The sequence below is a fragment of the Lygodium microphyllum genome, chromosome 26, assembly GCF_053477565.2.
Source record: "Lygodium microphyllum isolate KBCC chromosome 26, Lygodium_microphyllum_v1.1.10, whole genome shotgun sequence".
Taxonomy (NCBI): Eukaryota; Viridiplantae; Streptophyta; class Polypodiopsida; order Schizaeales; family Lygodiaceae; genus Lygodium; species Lygodium microphyllum.
In genome coordinates, this window is record NC_141160.1 from 15,799,315 (window position 1) to 15,819,518 (window position 20,204).

Genomic DNA, 20,204 nt, shown 5'->3' on the forward strand with positions numbered 1-20,204 from the left:
ACTACTGAAGAGGAGCCCCACATCACCAATCATTTTAATGAACCCTCATTGCTTATCAACATTTTGTCTTATGTATGTATACACATGATTCAACCTACACATTTAAATGCCCTCGCCACTGAGCTCGAGTATAATCCTTGTCTACAACTAGTGGATTCCTAACCTACCCATTCTACATACATATCAATGAAATTATTAATCTAAATTAAATCAAACCTTAAAAATATTATGCATATATTGTACCGAGTTTTCAAGCCTTAAAGCTTACCTTCTTTTCTGCAAGAGCAAGAGAGCTTAAAAGCTATTCTCCAAATCTACCAACAACTCTGTATGAGAGAAACTGACCACCATCAAGAAGACCCCTTGCAAAAAAAATTGTTTAACTTATCCATTGAGAAGTACCTAGAAAAATAAATTCACTAGTCAATAGTAAAATTGGCTGGGTCAATTTGTCTTCCAAGTATCTTTTAACCATTATTAGTCTTAGACCTACATTAATTATTTCATTAATTAGTTATTGCCTAGTCTTAAATGTCACCAGTAACATTAGTGAAAATTCACTTATCCATTGAGAAGTGCTTATTTACTTATCACTTATCACTTATTTACTTAGAAAGATAATTTCATTAGCCAATAGTTAAACTGGCTAGGTCAATTTATTTTTCAAGTGCCCTTCAACAATTATTAGCCTTAGATCTATATTAATTAATTAATACCTAGTCTCTAATGTCACCACCACTGATATTGGTAACCAATAAATTGGTCTAGGCTAAAATTTAACACTAGGTACCACTTAGTACTAGATAGACAATTTATCACAACTTTTGCCTTTGGCACCAACTAATATATTAGGAGATCGGGTTCCACATTTTAAAATAATTAACTTGCAATTCACATATGCAAGTCACATTTGCACATTTTATTAACTTTTAATGAAATGTTAAGTAAAGCAATAAAGTTTCACGTCCTCGTGATAGACCGCTCCCTTCAAATCCTTGCAAAATCGTCCTCAATTGCACTACAATGTGCCAAAGTATCCATTGTCACTATTAAAATACATGTTATCCTAGTCAAACTTGTATCTTTATTGCTTAACTATACTCATGCCCTCTCTCCATGTGAAATCTTAGTCACTTAAACTAGTTAAAATCCACACACATGAATCATAATCACTGTCAAAACCACAAGGGATGCATTATTCTAGCAACTAAGACATTGCAATGCGTAAATTAAGCATAAACAACAACTCATAACAATCATGTACCACATAATAGTTATGTAAAGCATACTTATTTTGCATCATCTGCAAATATACACTACTTACATAACATCCATGTATCCCATACATACCTTGCAAATGTATATCACATCCAAATGTACATTCCCTGTATTGTATTTCATACATGCCATAACCTTGCAAATGTAGTTTCAAAGCCTAGGTGCAAACCACAACATATGCATACCAACTGACAAGGACTACTACATTAAATACTGGTCCCAATGGCAAAAATAATGTCAGCATACAACAATACCCTCGATACAAATCAAGTACATCCAAGATCCACTACATAACCGAGCTATCCATCACTAGGAGAGTGCAGAAGAATATCTCCATTGAGCATCGGGCAATGTTTAAGACTTTCTAAGCTCTGTTGATCCTGAAAGAGCCCGATTCAAAATTGACTCTAATTGAGACACATGAAGATAAAGTACATCAATGAGGATGATGTGTCGGATCAACCTTCTCCATCCATTCATATTTTTTCATAAGTGGAACAATGTTGAAGCTTCACCAAACACATGGAAACTTTAACTCTACTTGCCTTGAAATCTCCACTAGGTTCTAGGCCTTTGTCTCTTTGGAGCGCATAGATCCTTGGAACTTTCACATTGTTGCAATTCTATCTTAACCAACATGAAACCTCGTAGCTAGTTGACTAGCTCCTCATGTATACTTCACATGCTAGGAGCACCAAATACAGTAGAAAACATTCTTGTTTGCATCCTTTGGACTATTGCAATGTGGTTGTACATAGAAATTTGCATACTAATAGCCATACTAAGATACGTTTTTCCATATATTATATGAATTAATAGTTACATTTGTCTCATTACCAGCACTATACAAAGCATTTGCATGACCAACATACATCAATATCATGAGTTCCAAACACTGTGGGTTGTGTGTATATATTGTCAAACTTTCCACTGTGTCCCTAGCATCATGTCAATATTGCAATATATGGGGTTATGCATATTACCAATCATATCTGAATAATACATTAGGCCTTGCACACCACACACTGGTTGCTATATACAATAAGAAGTTGTGCCATAAATCCCCGTCTACAGTCCTTGATCCATCATAGCATGGAAACTAATGCCACCACCAAAGTACCCTAACTACCCCATCATTGCATGCATGCCTTGTCGATCAAAAAGCATTGGATTGGCACTTTAAGTTAGCCTTGCATATACATCAATTACCCCATTCCCATTATTTGCTTATGCTCACTACCCACATTTAGAACATCATGGCATTGTATTAACTCTTCCTTCAATTTACCTTGTTGACTCGAAGCTCTTGAAGACGATTTCCTCTTCTTGTCATTAAGGCCCTCCTTTAAGGGGTTCAAAAATCACATGAACTGAGGATCATTTTTTTATTACACAAACATTTCAAGTATTGTCCTGAGCTTATCTTTAAACTAGTAACTAAATTCATATTTCTCTTGTTGGGCTTATTAGCTTCAAGAGTCCTAAAAGGATCCACATTTTGTCATAAACCAACACTATCAACTTAATGCCCGTGTTACGTACCTTGTCCAAGATCAAGTATTGCACATTCCCCAACACTTAATGAAGTTTTAGATTAAAAGGTATCATTCTTGCTTCATCACATCTCACTATCTAAAGACATCCTTACTCTAATTGCTCAGCTGAACACAATTTCAAAGCTAAAAGCAATGCGTGTGACCTCAATCAAGTACCTTGCCACTAAATCTACTTTTTAATCTTTAGTCCGGACCGACCAAGTCAAGGATTTGATAATATCCCGACAATGAAATCATGAAACTAGTCTTTCTTCTCTGATAGGGTTGTAATGACCTGATAAATCAATCATTACAGCAAGCATAAATTTCACATAAATTAAAAATATATACTTTGTCACTTAAATCTTGAACAGTGGACAATCCATTTGCAAGGCATATACGAGATATATGGATAATATATAGTGTATATTTACAAGTGATGTGATGTAAAAGAAATACACTTGTGTAAGTTACATGCGATTTGTAATTGATGTATACTTCGCATGACTATCATGTGATAAATCATTACTATGAGATGTTTATCCTTAGTTTATCCATTACAATATCTTAGTGATCAAAACACTACTGGGTTTTGACACATGGATACATCCCTTGTGGTTTTGACAATAGTTATAATTCATATGTATGGATTGTAATTGGTTTAAGTGACTGGGATTTCACATGCGGAGGTGAGTATGGTTAAGCAGCGTACATATGTTTAGCTAAAACAACTCTCAAACTATTATCAGCTACTATTCTAGTCTTTTTAAGGCATGTCCCCAGCTCTTGGAAGGTCTCTTATTACTGGTGGCTGAAAATGGCTTGTCAACTATTGTAGCAACTATGGCAATTTTCTCTTTGTCTCTCTCAACCTGCAAAAGGTTAGAATCTCTCTCTCTCTCTCTCTCTCTCTCTCTCTCTCTCTCTCTCTCTCTCTCTCTCTCTCTCTCTCTCAACCTCAAAAACGTATTTTTCACTTGTATGGACAAGTTTTATCAAGTGGTAGCTTTCTTATGCTATTTTTTGACATTATCAAGCTTATTAAATAAATGTTTAAAATATTAATTTTAAAATTTAATTTAATGTATTCTAATGCCCAAAAAAACATTTCCACCAATCCATAACTAAATTTGCTAAGCCAATATGTCTTCAAAGTATTCCAGAGTAATTATTAGCTATTAAACAAGTATTAATTAATTAATTAATGCCTAGTTTCTAATGTCATCACTGACATTAGTGACCAATAAATTGATTTAGGCCAAAATCTAACATTGGATACCAACTAGTACTTATCAAACATAACTTATTACAATTTTTACCTTTTACACCCTGATATTTCAAGATCTTGGACCCCACATTGTGAAATAACTAATGTGCACTTCACATATATAAGCCACATTTGCACATTTAATTAACTTTTAATCAAAAGCTAAGCAAAACAATAAAATTTCACATCATCATAACATCATACCATTAGAGAGCTCATAGCCAGTTGTGACTTAACTGACTACATTCGAGCCATATCAACAAATGTTCATTTTATAACTTACTCAACTCACATTAAGAAGAACTACCACTCAATTTCCAGATCCAACAGATTTTTCTATGTCCTAAAATATAGTGAACAATTTGCAAAGAGCGTAGCCAACTTTCAACTCAACCTTAAGCTATGCAATAAACTTTAAGAATAAAGGCTAAAATAAGACAATATAATAGAATGCAAAAGACATCCCAAGTCACATAGAGATGAGATGATATAGTGGTAAATAGTAAAGTTATGTTGAAGGTTATCAATAATGAAATCAAGGTAACAACGTAAGTATTCTATCATCTCTTCACTTAACAACAAAGCCACCATTGTCCCAACTAGAGTTCCGAATGGCTGCTAGGAAACATTATAATATGAGATATAGCCAAGAAAAACCTAAATGTCCTTTGGTCAGAGTGTGTGCCTGAATCCTTGGCAAATGTATATAGAGTTCTCATAAAGAACCCAATACAAAAGCGAAACCACACTGAGGTACAAAACAAAGTTGTCAACTATGACAGTGCATTGACCATGTCATAGTTATTAGTGTGAGCATTTCTCTACAAGATATTATATCATCCCAATAGACGATCCCCCACGACTGCTATTAAAACGATCACACTGGAGAGCACCACCCTCGAGGGAAAGAAAAGAGACAGACGGAAGACTCCACTAAATCCAATCCCATTGATAAGCCGGATAACTAAAAGAAGAAGCAAAGGGAAGAAATATAGCTAAGCTCATTATTAGGAGAATCTGATAAGGGAGAGACAGAAGAGGGGTGCATGATTATCAAAGCTCTTAAAAAGAGATTTAAAAAGGAATAAAAGAAGTTGGAGGCTAGATAAGGCAAAGTCGACAAGAGTAGGAGCGAGCAATAATGGCCTCCATCGAAGAAATACTATGCAAAAAGGACAAGTACATCTCAGAGTAGGTGGCTCAAATTCTAGCACAAAAAAAGGAATCTTCTAAAGGGATGAAAAAAGCAACAAAGGAATCACAATCCTCTGATTCGACGACCCTTCATGAGCTAATGACACAACTAGGGAGTATGAACGAATAGATCAATGAACTCACAAGGGCAAAAGAGACCATAAGTATGAGTCGAAAAAATAGACCACACCCAAGAATTATCCAAAAGCACACACAAACCTCCCATAGAAGCGTAGGAAACATGTAGAGTAGGAGCTCTTAAGTGCTTGTATAAAGAACTTAAGAGGAACAAAGCTAAGGCAATAGCAACCAAACAAGGACTTCATAAACAATGGGATGAGACCCATGAAGCATATAAGAAGTTTCTTACGGAGACTAAAGACCTACTAGTACAAAAACTCCAAACACAACTCAAGGAAAATGACTTTGAGCTTCAAGAAAAAGCCTTTGATCTTCAAGAAAGAGATACAACACTCATGGTTAAGGAACAAGCTATGCAAACAACCGCTCGAGACAAATCATCATCTAACAAAGATCTTCCTCTAGCTGGCCCAAGAGAAGGCCAAAACAAACTTGCATAAAACTCATCCATGCATGAGGCCAATGAAAAGCCACATATGCAAGACTACATGAAATAATAGCTACTAGCCTGATAGAGGCTATTGGCCTAGTGGAAGGTGAAACACAAAGATTGTATAAAACACTAATAACGGTTTCCAATGACCTAGGAGCAGTACTATACAATGAAAGTCAACATAGGGTGTAATTAGAAGCTTACTCATGGCTAAACAGTAGGAACTGTTTAGGAAACAATACTATTGGCCCACACGCTACAAACAAAAGACCCTAAAGAGCTCAATGCCTGACTAGGATTGATGATCTCTGATAGTTGGAAGGCATGAAGTTGATCAGGGAGATCAACTTAATAAATGCAAACCAAACCAAAGAAGAGTTGATCTGCCACGTTATGAAGATCATGAACTAAGGTAGCACATCTTCTGCAACTTGAGACACCCCACCCAGCATCTCCATTGCCATAGAGCCAGCTACAATCATGACATCTCCCATTCATCAACCAAATCTATCAAAGTTCGACGCAAGCGAATCAAAAGAGCACTCAATAGAAGAAGAAGACCCAAAGAAAAAGGAGGCATACATACCATGATACAAACCCTAAGAGCATAGTCATAAAGGTGATGGAGTATTTTACCCCCTCCCCCCCCCCCCCCCCGGCAAAAGCTCCTATGGCAAGAAGAAAAGGAAATCCAAAGAAAACTATGCAAAGGTACCCAGAGAGACAAGGATTAAGCACCGTGATAGTTTGACTTTCAGAAGCAAGTTCATAAGACTACTTCCCTTACACACATAATGCGACTGCTCATACACACACCTTGGTAATCTGTGCATATCAAAGATAGGACATCTCGAACTTGCTCGGACATGTCACCCTAAGATCAGTACAACACAATAACTTCATAACAACTAGGTCCTCAAGTGTGGGACAGCACTCCAAGTTTACTTGAAATTCAACCCAACTCCTAGTTGCACATAGTTGAGTATCACTCACTGCACAAGTAAGGTAGGCACACCCCTTCAGGAGAGCACAAAGTGACATAGCAAGCATATAAATCCATCAACAACGATAGTAACCCACATCGACCATGATCCATCAACCGTCGTTAGCCAATTGGCGTTCCACCTCTCGTCGATGCAATCTGTAAAAGCATGAGCAATCTTCAATATCACTATTTCAACTCTCTTTCCCCAACTCTTCAACATCAATCACCATCCCTTCTCTGCCAAGACTCAACTACTCTATTGTCTTGAATAAGAGTAAAGAAGAAGAGTGTAAGAGTATATGTGGAGTAAGGGACATGGCAATGAGAAGCTCCTTGCATTCTTACCCCTGCTTTTCCATCCCATCTTCTTGGTGAGTTGCAAATGCAAGCAAGAGTGTGTGAAGTTGAGTGTGTAAGGGACATAGTTCCTAAAGCTCTCTTCTTATCTTCATCTCCTCAAGCTCATTGTTGGCATCTCTCTTTCATGGGCAACAACAAAAAAAAAGTTGGAAGTGAAGGAATGAGCACGTGGATCGTAAGCGTGGCTTGCTGACACAATGACTACAATGTGGTGGATATTGGTAAGCTCATTCTCTATTCATATCTAGTCATTAGATTCATTATGAGTAGACTAGGTGAGAGATAGCCGTGTACTTTGTAAGTCGAAGTCCTTGAATGAATAGGGATACATTCAATGGTCCCGACGTTGAGCTTGTAGAGTGTAACAAATCCAAGCCAATGGGGCACATGATCTAATAGGATAGCACTATGACCAGCCACCACTTCCTTCCAAAGAGATCCACATTCAAGAGGATGCAACAAAGAGGCTGCAGTTTTCTGAGGAGCCAAATTCAACTAGCATCTAGGATCTTTATAGAAGGGAAAGTTAATATTTAGAAACAATCTTTTGAGGAGTTTGCCAATCATGCATACTTTTCTTCGATTTATCCTTTGGAGTTTTCCTATGCTGCTAATTGGGAGGGGCAGCCATCAACACATCATGCTTCCCTTTGCCCTGATCCACATTTCAACTTAGGCATGGTTGGAAGCATGTTAGTTTCTGCTTTGCTCAAGTCAACATCACATGGAGCCACAGATGTGGGAGGAAGCAATACAGTTAAGGCACTGATCCTACATATGACCACATTAATTACATACATAACAAGCCTCAGCAAATGTTCCCCATTAAAACTTAAAATATATTTTTCCTATACCTTGCACATCCATAATTTCAATGGCAATCAAAGGAGTGGTTTCCTTGTCTGTATCCCAAATTATGCAAAATCTTTTTATGTTGCCTTGTAATCTAGGATATACCACTTTGCCAAGAGAAGCAACTATTCCATGCAAGAGATCCTGCAAATGGTCGCGAGGAAATCCCTAGCTTCCACCCCAAAACATGTCCCAACTAATGCCAAATGTGAAATTTCTCCAATATAATGTGGTTCTGGGAAGCATCAAAAAGCAATACATCAAAGAAGCCACCTTGCACAAAATTGATTTTTTAATTGGTCTGAGATGCTTCAGAGAAGATCAATACTGGAAGACGAATCTTAAACTTACAAGGTGGTGGATTGATCCTATTGCACCCACTTTTGTTGAAATTCTTCCATAAGGGCATGATATAGATATTGTGCTTCAGGGAAATATTGTTGAGCAGAACATCCTCCAGATGTAACATTTTCACAGATGTGAGGCTCTTGCTTTTTTCACAAACCATCTAAGCAAACTCCATTTGAGAACACTGAAAAGACCTGCTATATTGCCAAAGAGCTGCAGCTGATTTGTGGTCAATGCAGGGTGCACAGAAGAAACTGATTCGAAAGGACAGAAATGAGAAGCTGATCATAACCAGTATTTACAGTAGCAAGGAGTAAGGACTGAACAGAAAAAAGAGAACAGGAGCAAGAGAGGGAGGGACAAAGAGAGAAGAGGATTCTAACAGAGGAGCAATCGAGCAGGCCAGGACTGCTCTCAATTCCACCAGGGATGAAGAGAAAAGGTGAAGATGATTAAGGATGATGAAGAAAATGCAGTTTGCAGCTTGGGGAACCTCTGCAGACCAGTGACACATGCACACATGCGAATATGCACATAAGCATCCCACACTTCCAACCATTGAGTGAGTTTACTTATCCTCATGAACTTGTTACAAAGAAAATGACCTCTCTTAAGAATCATCCTGATAAAAATTTGAGTGCCTTGAGCAAGTCTAGCCATACCTAAAACAATCAAATGGTGTCAAAACTAGCTTAAGATTTGATCAGTAAAATTTATGGAGTATTCAATACAAGTACACAACCTTGAATCTTCTCTACTAGCTTTTACATTTTGGGAGGGCTTATCAAAAACTGATTATTGAGTGTGCTTCTGTGAACATTACTGGAATTTAAGCTTTTGATGATTCGGATAGCAATCATTCTAAGGTAATCTTACAGGATCAGATTAAACAACGGAAAACAAGATATGCATATGTTCATAATTAGTTCAAAGCAGCCACAGACACTAGTTGATTATGATGTTCTTTCCACGTACCAGCTCTTCGGTGCATGTGCATGTGCATAGCTGCATTTTTACGAACTAGATTACAAGCAATAGATTAAAGCAAGCACAATCCCTTCATGCTCTTGAAGCTCTTTTTTTGGTGTTGATCTTCATAAGCCATGTATGTACCAAATATCAAGGGTTAGCAGAAATGTATTTCTGGCCAGCAATATTTCATTCAATTCTCTGGTTTTCAAAAGCTTCTGTATCTATAACATTGTTCAGATCTATACATGAAAAATCAATTAGTGTAGGCATATGTAAGACCTGGAGGTCTAATATAATGGTTAGAAAAGCTCACCTGTGCATAAAAGCTTCCCTACTGTTTCAAGAAAATCACTTGAGATGATTTTCAAGCATGTCCCGGACTTCATCTACCACCAACCAAGCCTTTTGGCCTGCAATAACTTCATCTTGTTTTTCACCATCTTTCCATAACTGAATCAGAAAATTCAAGCTAGTCAAATGCAACTCATGGTGAAGCAGTTGTAAGGTAAAGCAACAAATGCCCATGCAAAAGAACCGTCACCTGGATAGTAGGCATTTTCTGAATCCCCAGTTTGCCACATGAAAGTAATGAGAAGAAATTGTGAGTACGTATCTTAACTTCCATTGAGATTCTTTTCTAGAACTATGCACGTTTTAGTTGTGACTAGGATGTTATCTAATTCCACAGGAACATCTCTGCCATGCTCAGTTTGAACCCCTCTTCAATTTAATGCCACAACCAAAATAGGACACAATTGATCATGAGGTTTGATGAGCTAAGGTTTGAAGCTAAGTAAGGTAAGTTACTCAGCTCCACATAAGTTTCAAATTACAAAACATCTCACTAGATTTTTCATGATACTATTTGGTGTGTTGAAGGTAAGTAAGGTAAGTTACTCAGCTCCACATAAGTTTCAAGTCAGGCATAAATGCCACCCTTGGACAACTTTTCTATCTTGATAAATCAACAAAACACCTCTGTGCCACCAAACTGTCCAGATAAGTGTGTGATCAGATACTACTGTGAGAGTGCGCAACAGAAAGGAAAGTGAACATGGAGAGGAGACAAAGAGAGAACGTAGGTGAGAGAAGGAACAATGTGATTGCAATGGTTGAAGCAACAAGGCTGCAACACTCAGCCCCAACATGCAGCTCTACACGTCAGTACAGGCGCTAGACAATAGTAGGAGGATGAGAGAGAATGAGAAGGGCTAGCTGACCAACACGAAGGATCAATAATGGATTTTAAGAGTGGGAGGACAGGCTGCCTATATATAGGAAAACTGGGGCTACAACTAGCAATAAAGTAGCCAGGCCCAAAATGTGGGCACCTAGGACATCCATAATTGCCCAAAAAGAAATGCACTAATGTGCCCTCCATCTAAGGTGCCTAAAGCACATAAAATGATAAACAAATACAATGTCAAACCTCCTAATGTCCTCGTCTGACTTAGACTGAGGCTCACAAGCAGAAAATGACCACATAAGACAAATATGACTGCTAACACCCCCTGTCAAATCCTAGATGTGGTGGAAGTCCAAAGAGACGCGGATCTGAGGGTGGCAAGAAGAGTGCCAATGCTGATAAAGTCCCTCACTGAAGAATGCCAGTCAACAAGCAAGACCCCCTCTCCATATACAAAGCCAATCCAACAAAAGGCCACCAAAGGCCAATGGAAACGGAGAGGTCTCCATGAACGGATCACTCTTGAAAACTCTAGTCAAGGATGGGTGAGCCAAGACTTTGACCCAACTATGAGACGATAGCAAGAAACTATCGAAGGCACCATAAGCTACATAGAAACAAGAAGGACCAATAGCCAAGCGGCAAGGGATGGTGGCTCAATGATGAAGAAAAGAGGTAGCCACTTAAAAGAAAGGCCCAAAGTAAGCTGGAATCCCCGAAGAATCTCCTCACAATCCTGGGAAGCCCCCTCTGAAACACAAAGAGCTAGGAAATCCACAGATGTATCACTGATATAGTCCCCCTCTAAAAGGAATGCAAGGTACAAAGGAACTACCGGAGGAGATGGTGGGGGATGGGATGGAACCTGTGGGATAAATGGTGCATAATCAAGAATAAGTGCAGCAATAGAAAGCTTTCTCAAAGGGCCCTACACAATGCAAGGGGAATGGAGCATGGATAGCCCCCTCCCCTACCAACCTATCACAAGAGTGGATCCTATAGAAGAATCCTCAACTAAGACGGCCAGCTCGGTGAAGACAATGCAGGTCCCAAGTCTAGAAAGACCATAAACTCAAAGAAGATGGAGGCCCAAGTTTGGAACATGTAGGGCCTCAAAAATGGAGTGCAATGGACGGTCAAACAATAGAGGCAAGGTGCCAACACCACTAACAAGCACTAAAGAAATGTTACCAACAGTGATGATACCCTCCGACAAACAAAAATCCAAAAATAAATCACCTCATGGAGTCATATGACTCGATGCACAATTGTCAATGATCCAAGGATGCTCAGAAGACAAAGATGGTCAACGAAGGCTTCTCCACCTGATGAATGTGTAAAAACACAAACTCGACGGTAATAATGAGTAACAAAGTAAAGGTAGACGAAGACTCCGATGTAGATCCACCCTTCATTCCCAAACAAAGGTGAGGGTATCTCCTCCAACACTTCTCCTTGAGGTGCAATGTCTTGCCACAATGAGGATACGTGGGATATCCTCTACGCTTCTCCACAAAATCAGTATCAAAGTTGAAAAATGACTTCGACTGCTTCCTCTTCCCTTTCTTCTACTGGGCTTGTCTTGTACCTATAGATAAAGCCACATAAGCATGGCCATGAGCACGAACTCCGCAAGAATCTATCTCACTATGACGTGCAACCTACCCAAGCACCAATGGGACTAGCTCCTTCCAAGTGAGTCTCCCATATACAAGAAGTGAGAAGACCGGTGTAGAACACATCAGATGTCAGTGACGGAATATGTGAGAGAAGCATCATAGCTAGGTTCTCCGAAAAAATGTCCGTGCCAAGAAATGTAAGCTCATCTCAAAGCTTCTCTATCCTATGGATGTGATCCCTCATCGTAGGGAAATCTGCATAACATAAAGATGTCATAGCTTCAACTCGAGAGATAATTGATGTCCAAATGTCTAGATCCAAGAGAGAGATGCCAATCTCTGCTAAACTTCTGCTATGCTATGGATACATCTTATATGCACAAGCACAAAATCTACTCAACTTAAAAAGGGAGAAGTACATGCTCTAGCATTCAACTGGTCTCATAAAGCTATCGAATCCAAGGTCACACCATCATGGGGATCCATGGTAAGTCGGGTTATAGGGACTGACAAAATTCCAAATGTCATAGGTATCAGGAAGGTACTCCATGCGACACGACCATAGAGGGTAGTTCGTCCCATCCAACTTCTCAAATGAGGAAAGGGAGGGTAGGACAGTGTTAACTAGTTTGAAAACATGAAGACCTGAAGAAAGAGTAAATAAGAGACGAGCTCCATCCCATGCAAGTTGTAATCGAAATTGATAGCACTCAACATAGGAATATAGATTTAAGTGCATGCAAAGGGGAGAAGACTGGTCTTTGGTCCAAAGGATGGGCAAGTTGCCCAAGGGCATAGGAAAACCCTTAACCCTACTTTTTTGTATAAAAAGTTTGAAAAAGAATGGGAAAGGCTATTCATATGTGTGTCAACTTTTGGTTCTTGCCTTCCTACTTTTGCATTGAGAGAGAGAGAGAGAGAGACGCCAGACCCATCATGTCACTCCAGGCCCGTCTTGTCACGCATGCCAGTGTCACGACAGCGATCATGATTACGATAGCTCAGGAGATCCCATCACAGCATCCCCATTAGTGATCACAGTGTCACGCTAGTCACGCCAGACCCGTCATGTCACTCCAGGCCCATCTTGTCACGCATGCCAGTGTCACGACAGAGTGACACCCGTCACGTCACTCACACCGGAGAGAGAGAGAGAGAGAGAGAGGACTGACTTCGCCTGCTTCTGCACATCGACCTGCCCTGCGTCTGCACCGCCCGTCTGCCCCCTCTGACCCGTCGTGTGACCTGCCATCCGTCCTGCCCGCCATCAGGGACAACTTTGCTGAGGAGAGACAAATCGATTGCAGCAGACGACCTTACGCCAGTGCAGTTCTGCCCTGCCCGTTTGAAGAGTCTTCTCACTGCCAGTCAGGTACAGACCTGTTGTGCGAGCAGCCCAGACTTCAGCACAGTCCCTGTGCGCCCTTCTGCAGACAGTTACAGGCCCCCAGACTTACAGGCTTAGACCTGCGGTCAAAAGGCTTGCATACAGGCAGCTGCAAGGACAGAGAAATCTGATTGCAAGGACAGGTCACGTCAGAGAGAGAAGACAGCAGTATGGCTGGCCTGGATATGGATTTTCTAGACCGGACAGTGGCAGCCCTTAGCCCTGATTCTGATACAGAGGAGCCGGAGGATATGGTGCCGTGCACGGAGGAGACGCCTCCGGGTTCTGAACTGCCGCCTGCGGGCGAACGCTCCAAGCATACTTCTGACGAGCCAATGGGTCCTCAGGAACGTTCCTATGCGCAGGTTGCCTCTGATCCTGTGGATTCGCAGGAGATTGACTGGGAGCATTTGTTGGACTTTGCCAATACTCTGCTTGGCGATTATGTCCAGCATAATAATGAAACTTTTTCTGACGCAGGAATTGATGACGTGCTGGAAGCCACGGTGGACCCGAAATCAGTCTTGCGGTCTTTTTCGGTGTTTTATGACCGTGCCGTTATACTTTTCTTCACTGGCAGGATCCCAGTGCTTTCACATATTCGCCAGTGGATGCACCATTTATTGCAAGGGGAGTGTGTTGAGGAGATCTTCCTTGGATCTCGCGGCTTTTATGAGGTGCTGTTGAAATCGAAAACACATCGAGCTGAGCTCCTGTCCAAGTTGCCATTATTCTTTGATCGCCGCTTGGTCCATGTTGTACCATAGCGCCCTATGGGAGACTTCCAGCGTCTGCTTCAACAAGAATGCCCGGTGTGGATGGAATTGGAAAATTGTCCGGCGGTCTATTGGTCATTGTTGAAGGATGCGATGACAGTTGTGGGAATAGTGCTGGTTCCCCCAAGCCTCAAGGCTATGAATCAAAACCGTTTATGCATGTTATGGAACACGGCCAGGAAAAGGCCTGCGTGGCTTCGCCTCAATTGTTCTGGCATGCATCCTTTGCATTTTCGCTTGAAATGGGACAACTTTGCAGGACACTACTTTTCATGTGGTAAATTGGGGCATTTTATGGCCGAATGCCCCGAAAGACAACCGTCGTCCGAGGATGCGCATGTTGTGCTGCCTAAGGATGACATGGTGCTTGATGCCCTGACACAGGAGGCCCTTCAGCCACCTAATGTCGTGGATAAAGGCAAACAACAGGTCCTGGGTTTGGATTCCCGTAGCACTAATTGGATTGAGGCACATCAAAAAAAAGGTAAAAAGTTGGATGCAGGCCTGGCGGATCTTGGGCCTAATGCTTCACAGGATTCCGTGCGCACGTATATGCACAGGAACGAAATGTTCACTTCACAGCATGCTGCACGTACTATGGCCCCGTCTGCCCCCCATAATCAGTCTACAAGGAAAGTCTATACAGACGGTCCCAAGGGCCCACCTGCTAAGCTGGCGTTTGATACAAAAGGTAATGTGATTACACCCTGGGATTGGCGTTATCCCCGCCCCACTCCCAAGGCAGTGGATTTCTTTCTACCTCTAAAGCAGGTCGCCAGAATTCGTTTGCAGTATTGGCTGATTTTCTGGATGAGGGTGTCCTGGATGCTCTCGCGGAAAAGATGAAATCGAGGCAACAGGCGCCTCGTTCCTGACTTCCTTTTTTTGAAGATATATGAAGATAGCCACGTGGAATGTGCGAGGCATTTGCTCTCGCCATAAGCAACATGCCATGTGGACTGTCTTGCATGAGAACCAGTGGGATGTATTGTGTGCACTTGAGCACAAAAGTCACGGTGAAGCACGAAAAGTTGTGGATTGTCATGGATTCCGTCTGTTTTATGCAAGGACACATGCTACGCACTATTCGGGCGTGTTGATGATTGTCCATGAGAAATACCAGCCTATTCTTGTTAAAAATGGTGTGCAAGGCAGCTTTCTGGTAATCGAAGTCTTATTTGAAGGAGAGATTTTATGGTTGTTGGGCCTCTATGCTCCGAATGATCCCGCATCCCGACGGGATCTTTGGTCAACTTTGTAGGGCTCGATGTCACTTGGCCGAAAGGGGTTTTTGATGGGAGATTTCAATATGTGTGTTGACTCTTCTCAGTCCACTTCAAGGCATTCAGTAATGGATGCGCCGGAAAGCCGGATGTGGAATTCCTTTGCTTTGCAGGTACTTAAGCAAGATCTTTGGTCGTGGCTTCACCCTTCTTTTTCAGGGTTTACTTTTCATTCCGCACAATATGCAACTACTTGGTCGCGGTTGGACCGAATGTATATCATGCAGGGGGATGATTTTCTTCCCGAGATGCTGGAAATGAAGGTCTTGCAGCAATATGCATTGTTGGACCATTTCCCCCTCCAGCTTGAGATGTGGGCACAACCTATTGCACCTTTTATGCAGTTATTGGATAGGCTCCCTTTACGTTTTAACTCCTCTTATTTGAAGCATCCAATTTTTCAGGGCTATATGCAACAATTGATTGAGAGGTTCTTATTGGACTTCGCCTCTGAGGGCTTGGCTTCATTTGCACGGCTGCTCTCTAATGTGCAGCGGGTTGCTCGGCAGTATGGGATCCATCATGCCTCTCTTTGTCGGCGACGTCGACATGTAGCAGAGGACTTACTGGCTTTGGTCCGTTCGTTGCTCGTAGATACCCCAGATGATGATTTTCTGCTATCACTGGAGATGCGTTTGGCCCATCTTATTCAAGTGTTTCAGTTGAAATCTTATCAGCAAGCCAAGCTACATAACTTGACTGACACATTGCAAGATAGTGCCTGCCAGTCTCATAAGTTCTTTCGGGCCTTGCATGCTTCTCCTGCTCGCGAAAATATGACTAGACTCCAGGGTTCGGAAGGTCGCATGGTCGTTGATCCGCAAACCATTGTCAATATGTGCAGAAATTATTTTACGTAACTTCTTGGTTCTTCTCCCTCGCCTTCTAGCCAGGATACGCATGCCCGCTCGGTCTTCTATCATCTGGTCCGCCAGCAGGTTCCACTTGATATGCAAGCCACTTTGGAGGCGGATATTTGCGAGGAGGAGGTTATGGATGTTTTGTTACACCTGCCTAAGGATAAAAGTCCTGGTTGGGATGGTCTCACTAATGAATTCTTTGAGAACTCAGCCACGCAGCTAGTGAAGCCATTGGCAGTTATGTTTCAGCAGGTTTGGGAAACAAGGGTCATGCCTTCCTCATGGAAAGAAGGCCTTATCAAACTGATTCCAAAGGTCCCTTCACCATAAATGCTGCAACACTGGAGACCAATTTCTTTGATGGGCTCGATGTATAAAATCTTTTTCAAAGTGCTGGCGAATCGGCTTCACAAGCACCTTCCAGCTATTGTGCATCCTCTCCAATATGGTTTCATTAAGGGCCGTAACATTCTACATAATATCTTAAATGTGCAAATGGCTATTGACTATGCACGGCACTCCAGTCAGGAAGTGGTATTGATTCAATTGGACTTGGAAAAGGCTTTTGACTATGTGGACTGGTCTTTCATTGCAGATCTCATGTCTGCTATGGGTTTTGGTACTCGGATGTCCCGATTGATCCACACCATTAGTGCTGCGGCTTCTTCAAGAGTTATGCTCAATGGTGGGATTACAGAGCCATTTTTCCTTGCACGCTCGGTCAGACAGGGTTGCCCTTTGAGTCCTCTCTTCTTTGCCCTAGCGACTCACCCGGTCCTTTCAATGTTATCCTCAATGGTGGCTTCTGCTCAGCTGGCAGGATTGTCTCTTCCTTTGGGGCAACACTTCATTAGCCAATCTTTGGCCGATGACACCTTTATGATTTTGCGGGCGGACAGGGACAACATTCGAAAGGCATTAGATGTTTGGACGCTCTTTGGTCAAGCCTCTAGTCTTCGCATCAATGCCTTTAAATCAGCCATACTCAGTTGCACGGAGCCTGATTTACAGTCATTAGGTTGGCAGGGCCAGGTGGTTTCCCGTGGCTCCATTGTCAGGCATCTTGGATACCCATTGGGGGTGGATGTACGGCCAAAGGAACTACTGGAGTGGATTTCACAAAAACTGGCGGCGAAGTTTATGTATTGGAAGTCGCAAGCGTGGCCATTCCATGTCCGCCTCAAAGTGGCTCAGACAATTATGCTACCAATGCTAACGTATTTCCTGCCATTGCTGCCGTGGACGCCTACTACTTTGAAGGCTCTCACTGATCCCATTCGTTTCATGCTATGAAAGAAGGATTCACTGCGGGCAGGTATTTCGTGGATTTCATGGTCACATACATGTACCCCTAAACACATGGGTGGTGGAGCTATTTTGGATGCAAAAACTCATATGTTGGCTCTTCATTGGTCTCTTTTTCGTGCCATGTGTGTGGATCATCACCCGTGGACCATTATAGCCCGTTATTTTCTTGAGGACAGCGGGCTACGCCATGGTAATACACGACTTCGGGCCTCCTGGTGGCATGTCCTTAATGCTGACTCTCTATTTTCTAGTCCCTCTTCCTCTCTGTTACTGCACTTGGTCGGCTCTTGGAAAGTGGTGCTCCAAAAGGCCCGTTGGCATCCAATGGGGAACCGCTTGCAGACTAACTCCTTTCAGTTGGAATTGTTGGCAGTATCGCGATTACTTTCATGGGAAGACAAACATCAGCTCAAACCGAGATTTAACCGCATGGCCCGTTTAGGTGTGACTTCGATTGCGGATGCTACCCTGCCACTCGCAATGTCCTCACATCGTTTCGAACTGCTAGGGGACTTTTCAAGATCCCGCGCAGATACCGTGGTTTATGGGAACAGCTTTTGTCGGAGCTTCAGGGTAGGCAACCCTTTCCTGCCCTGGCTATGGATCATCCTTGGCAGGACTGGGACCTTGCAGGCCGGTTGAGTCTGGAAAAGGCCTCTACTAATCAGGTGTATCATCTTCTCATTCAAGATCACCAATGGCTAGGTGTGAAAGCTAATACTGTTTGGGGACTGCGGAAATCACAGTCATGGTGGCAGGCAACGGTGATGGAGGGCTGGCTGAATAGGGCACCTTTCAAATGCAAGGTCTTTCTTTGGCGGGTGATGATTGGTGGTCTTCCTCTTGCCTCGGCCCTTTCCAAGCGTAGAATCTCGAATGGCAATTGTTTCTTCTGTACCACTACTGCGGAATCGGCCCGACATCGATTTCTTTCTTGCCCGCTCGCCAAGAATATCTGGTCACTCTTGTCGCAAATCTGGCGCGCAGTGATGGGGTCCTCACTAACTCCTTTCGATTGGGTTTTTGTGCGCCCAAAGTACCCCACACCGCCACAGTTACATATGAAGATCTTATTTCACTTTTTCAGATACTGGGGATGCTGGCACATTTGGACCACGCGCAATGCTTTTCTCTTTGATTCAGCCTCTAATGTACCAAGACATATTGCCAGGCTTAAAGGGCTCTTGCATTGGCAGATAGATCTCATCCGGCACTCCGACTTGCTCCCTCGGGAGGATTTACTTCCTTGGCATATGGCAATTGCCTCTGGGTTGTTGCCATGATTGGTGTAACCTTTTTCGTGCATTAGTACGGGGATTTCCCACACTTTGGCCTAGGGCCCTCGTGTCTCTTGTAATCATGTAATCATGTAATCTTGTACCTTTTTTTCGTAATTAATACAATTACCTTTTACGAAAAAAAAGAGAGAGAGGTGAGTTTGAGAGCAAGAGAGTGCGAGTAAGAGTGAGAGTGAAGAACCAAGAGGGTGAAGCCTCTATCTCTTCTCGCGCTCTCTCATGCCTTACCATGCTCTCCTATAGCCTGACAAACGCCATAGAGAGTTTGAGAATCTAGGAGGCGCATCTTGGATTGTGAAATGTGCTACGAGCATTCTTATCGTTGAGGGTATGCTTTGCGCATTCACTACAAAAGGATCTCATGTTCGTGTGCAAGAGACTACATGAGAGGTAGTTGCCAACCAAGTGGTTGAAGCTCCTAGAGTAATAGCAGCATGTCCAATGTCCCAAATACATTGAGCATGTGTAGCCCAACATTTTGGTTCTATTGCCGGGACCAAGGACACATTGACCGTGAAGTAGCTTGCATGCTTCATGGTTGTCGAATAGGAGGGACACCCATGCCAACTCCAAAATGCCTCAAAGTAGTTAGGTTTGCGTCTCGTGTTTAGACATACACTTAGGTTTTATGATTGATATATCGGGCTCATGAGATACGATTAGAATTATGGTAGGATAGTAGTAACAATTTCTGATTCAAAATCGTAAGTGTTAGCCATAGCCATAAATTATCACCATATATTGAGATGAAGGCACCCTACGCATATCAGAGATTGAAGAGCTTGGGTTGCTTGCTTTTGCAGGATTGCTTTCGCGTTTGAGAACAGAATATTGATAAAAAGCAGGAGAGAAAAAAATTTAGAGGAGAAAAAGGCAGCAGTTGCTTTTAGCAACTCCACTCCCAGGTTAGCATAAGTTCTCTCTATCTTTCAACCTTGTAATCATCATCATCATCATCTTTTGTGCTTCCTGCTGCTCGTGGCCTGCTCCTCCTGTGCAATTCGTGGGCTGTCCGGCATCGTCATCATCTTCATCTTCTTCAGCAAGTTTGCGCCTGTTGCTGCTGATTATTGTGGGCAGCAGCATCACTGCCTTCTCCTGCATCAGACTGTGCTTGTTGCT

General features: G+C 42.2%; 1 protein-coding gene across 6 annotated transcripts in view; it reads right to left on the reverse strand.

The window, feature by feature from the left end:
* Window positions 1-3,548: 3,548 nt before the first annotated feature.
* The window catches only part of LOC148013014 (thioredoxin-like 3-1, chloroplastic), a 115,265-nt gene continuing 98,609 nt past the window's right edge, over window positions 3,549-20,204 (reverse strand). The window contains exons 4-6 of one of the 6 annotated variants that reach the window (XM_087668171.1): window positions 9,907-9,924; window positions 9,679-9,815; window positions 3,549-3,685 (exon numbers count right to left, since the gene is read on the reverse strand). In XM_087668171.1, coding sequence (XP_087524297.1) covers window positions 9,714-9,815; window positions 9,907-9,924 — 120 coding nt within the window. In that variant the 3' untranslated portion in view covers window positions 3,549-3,685; window positions 9,679-9,713. The other 5 variants (XM_087668173.1, XM_087668172.1, XM_087668175.1 and 2 more) reach the window with 5 other exon arrangements.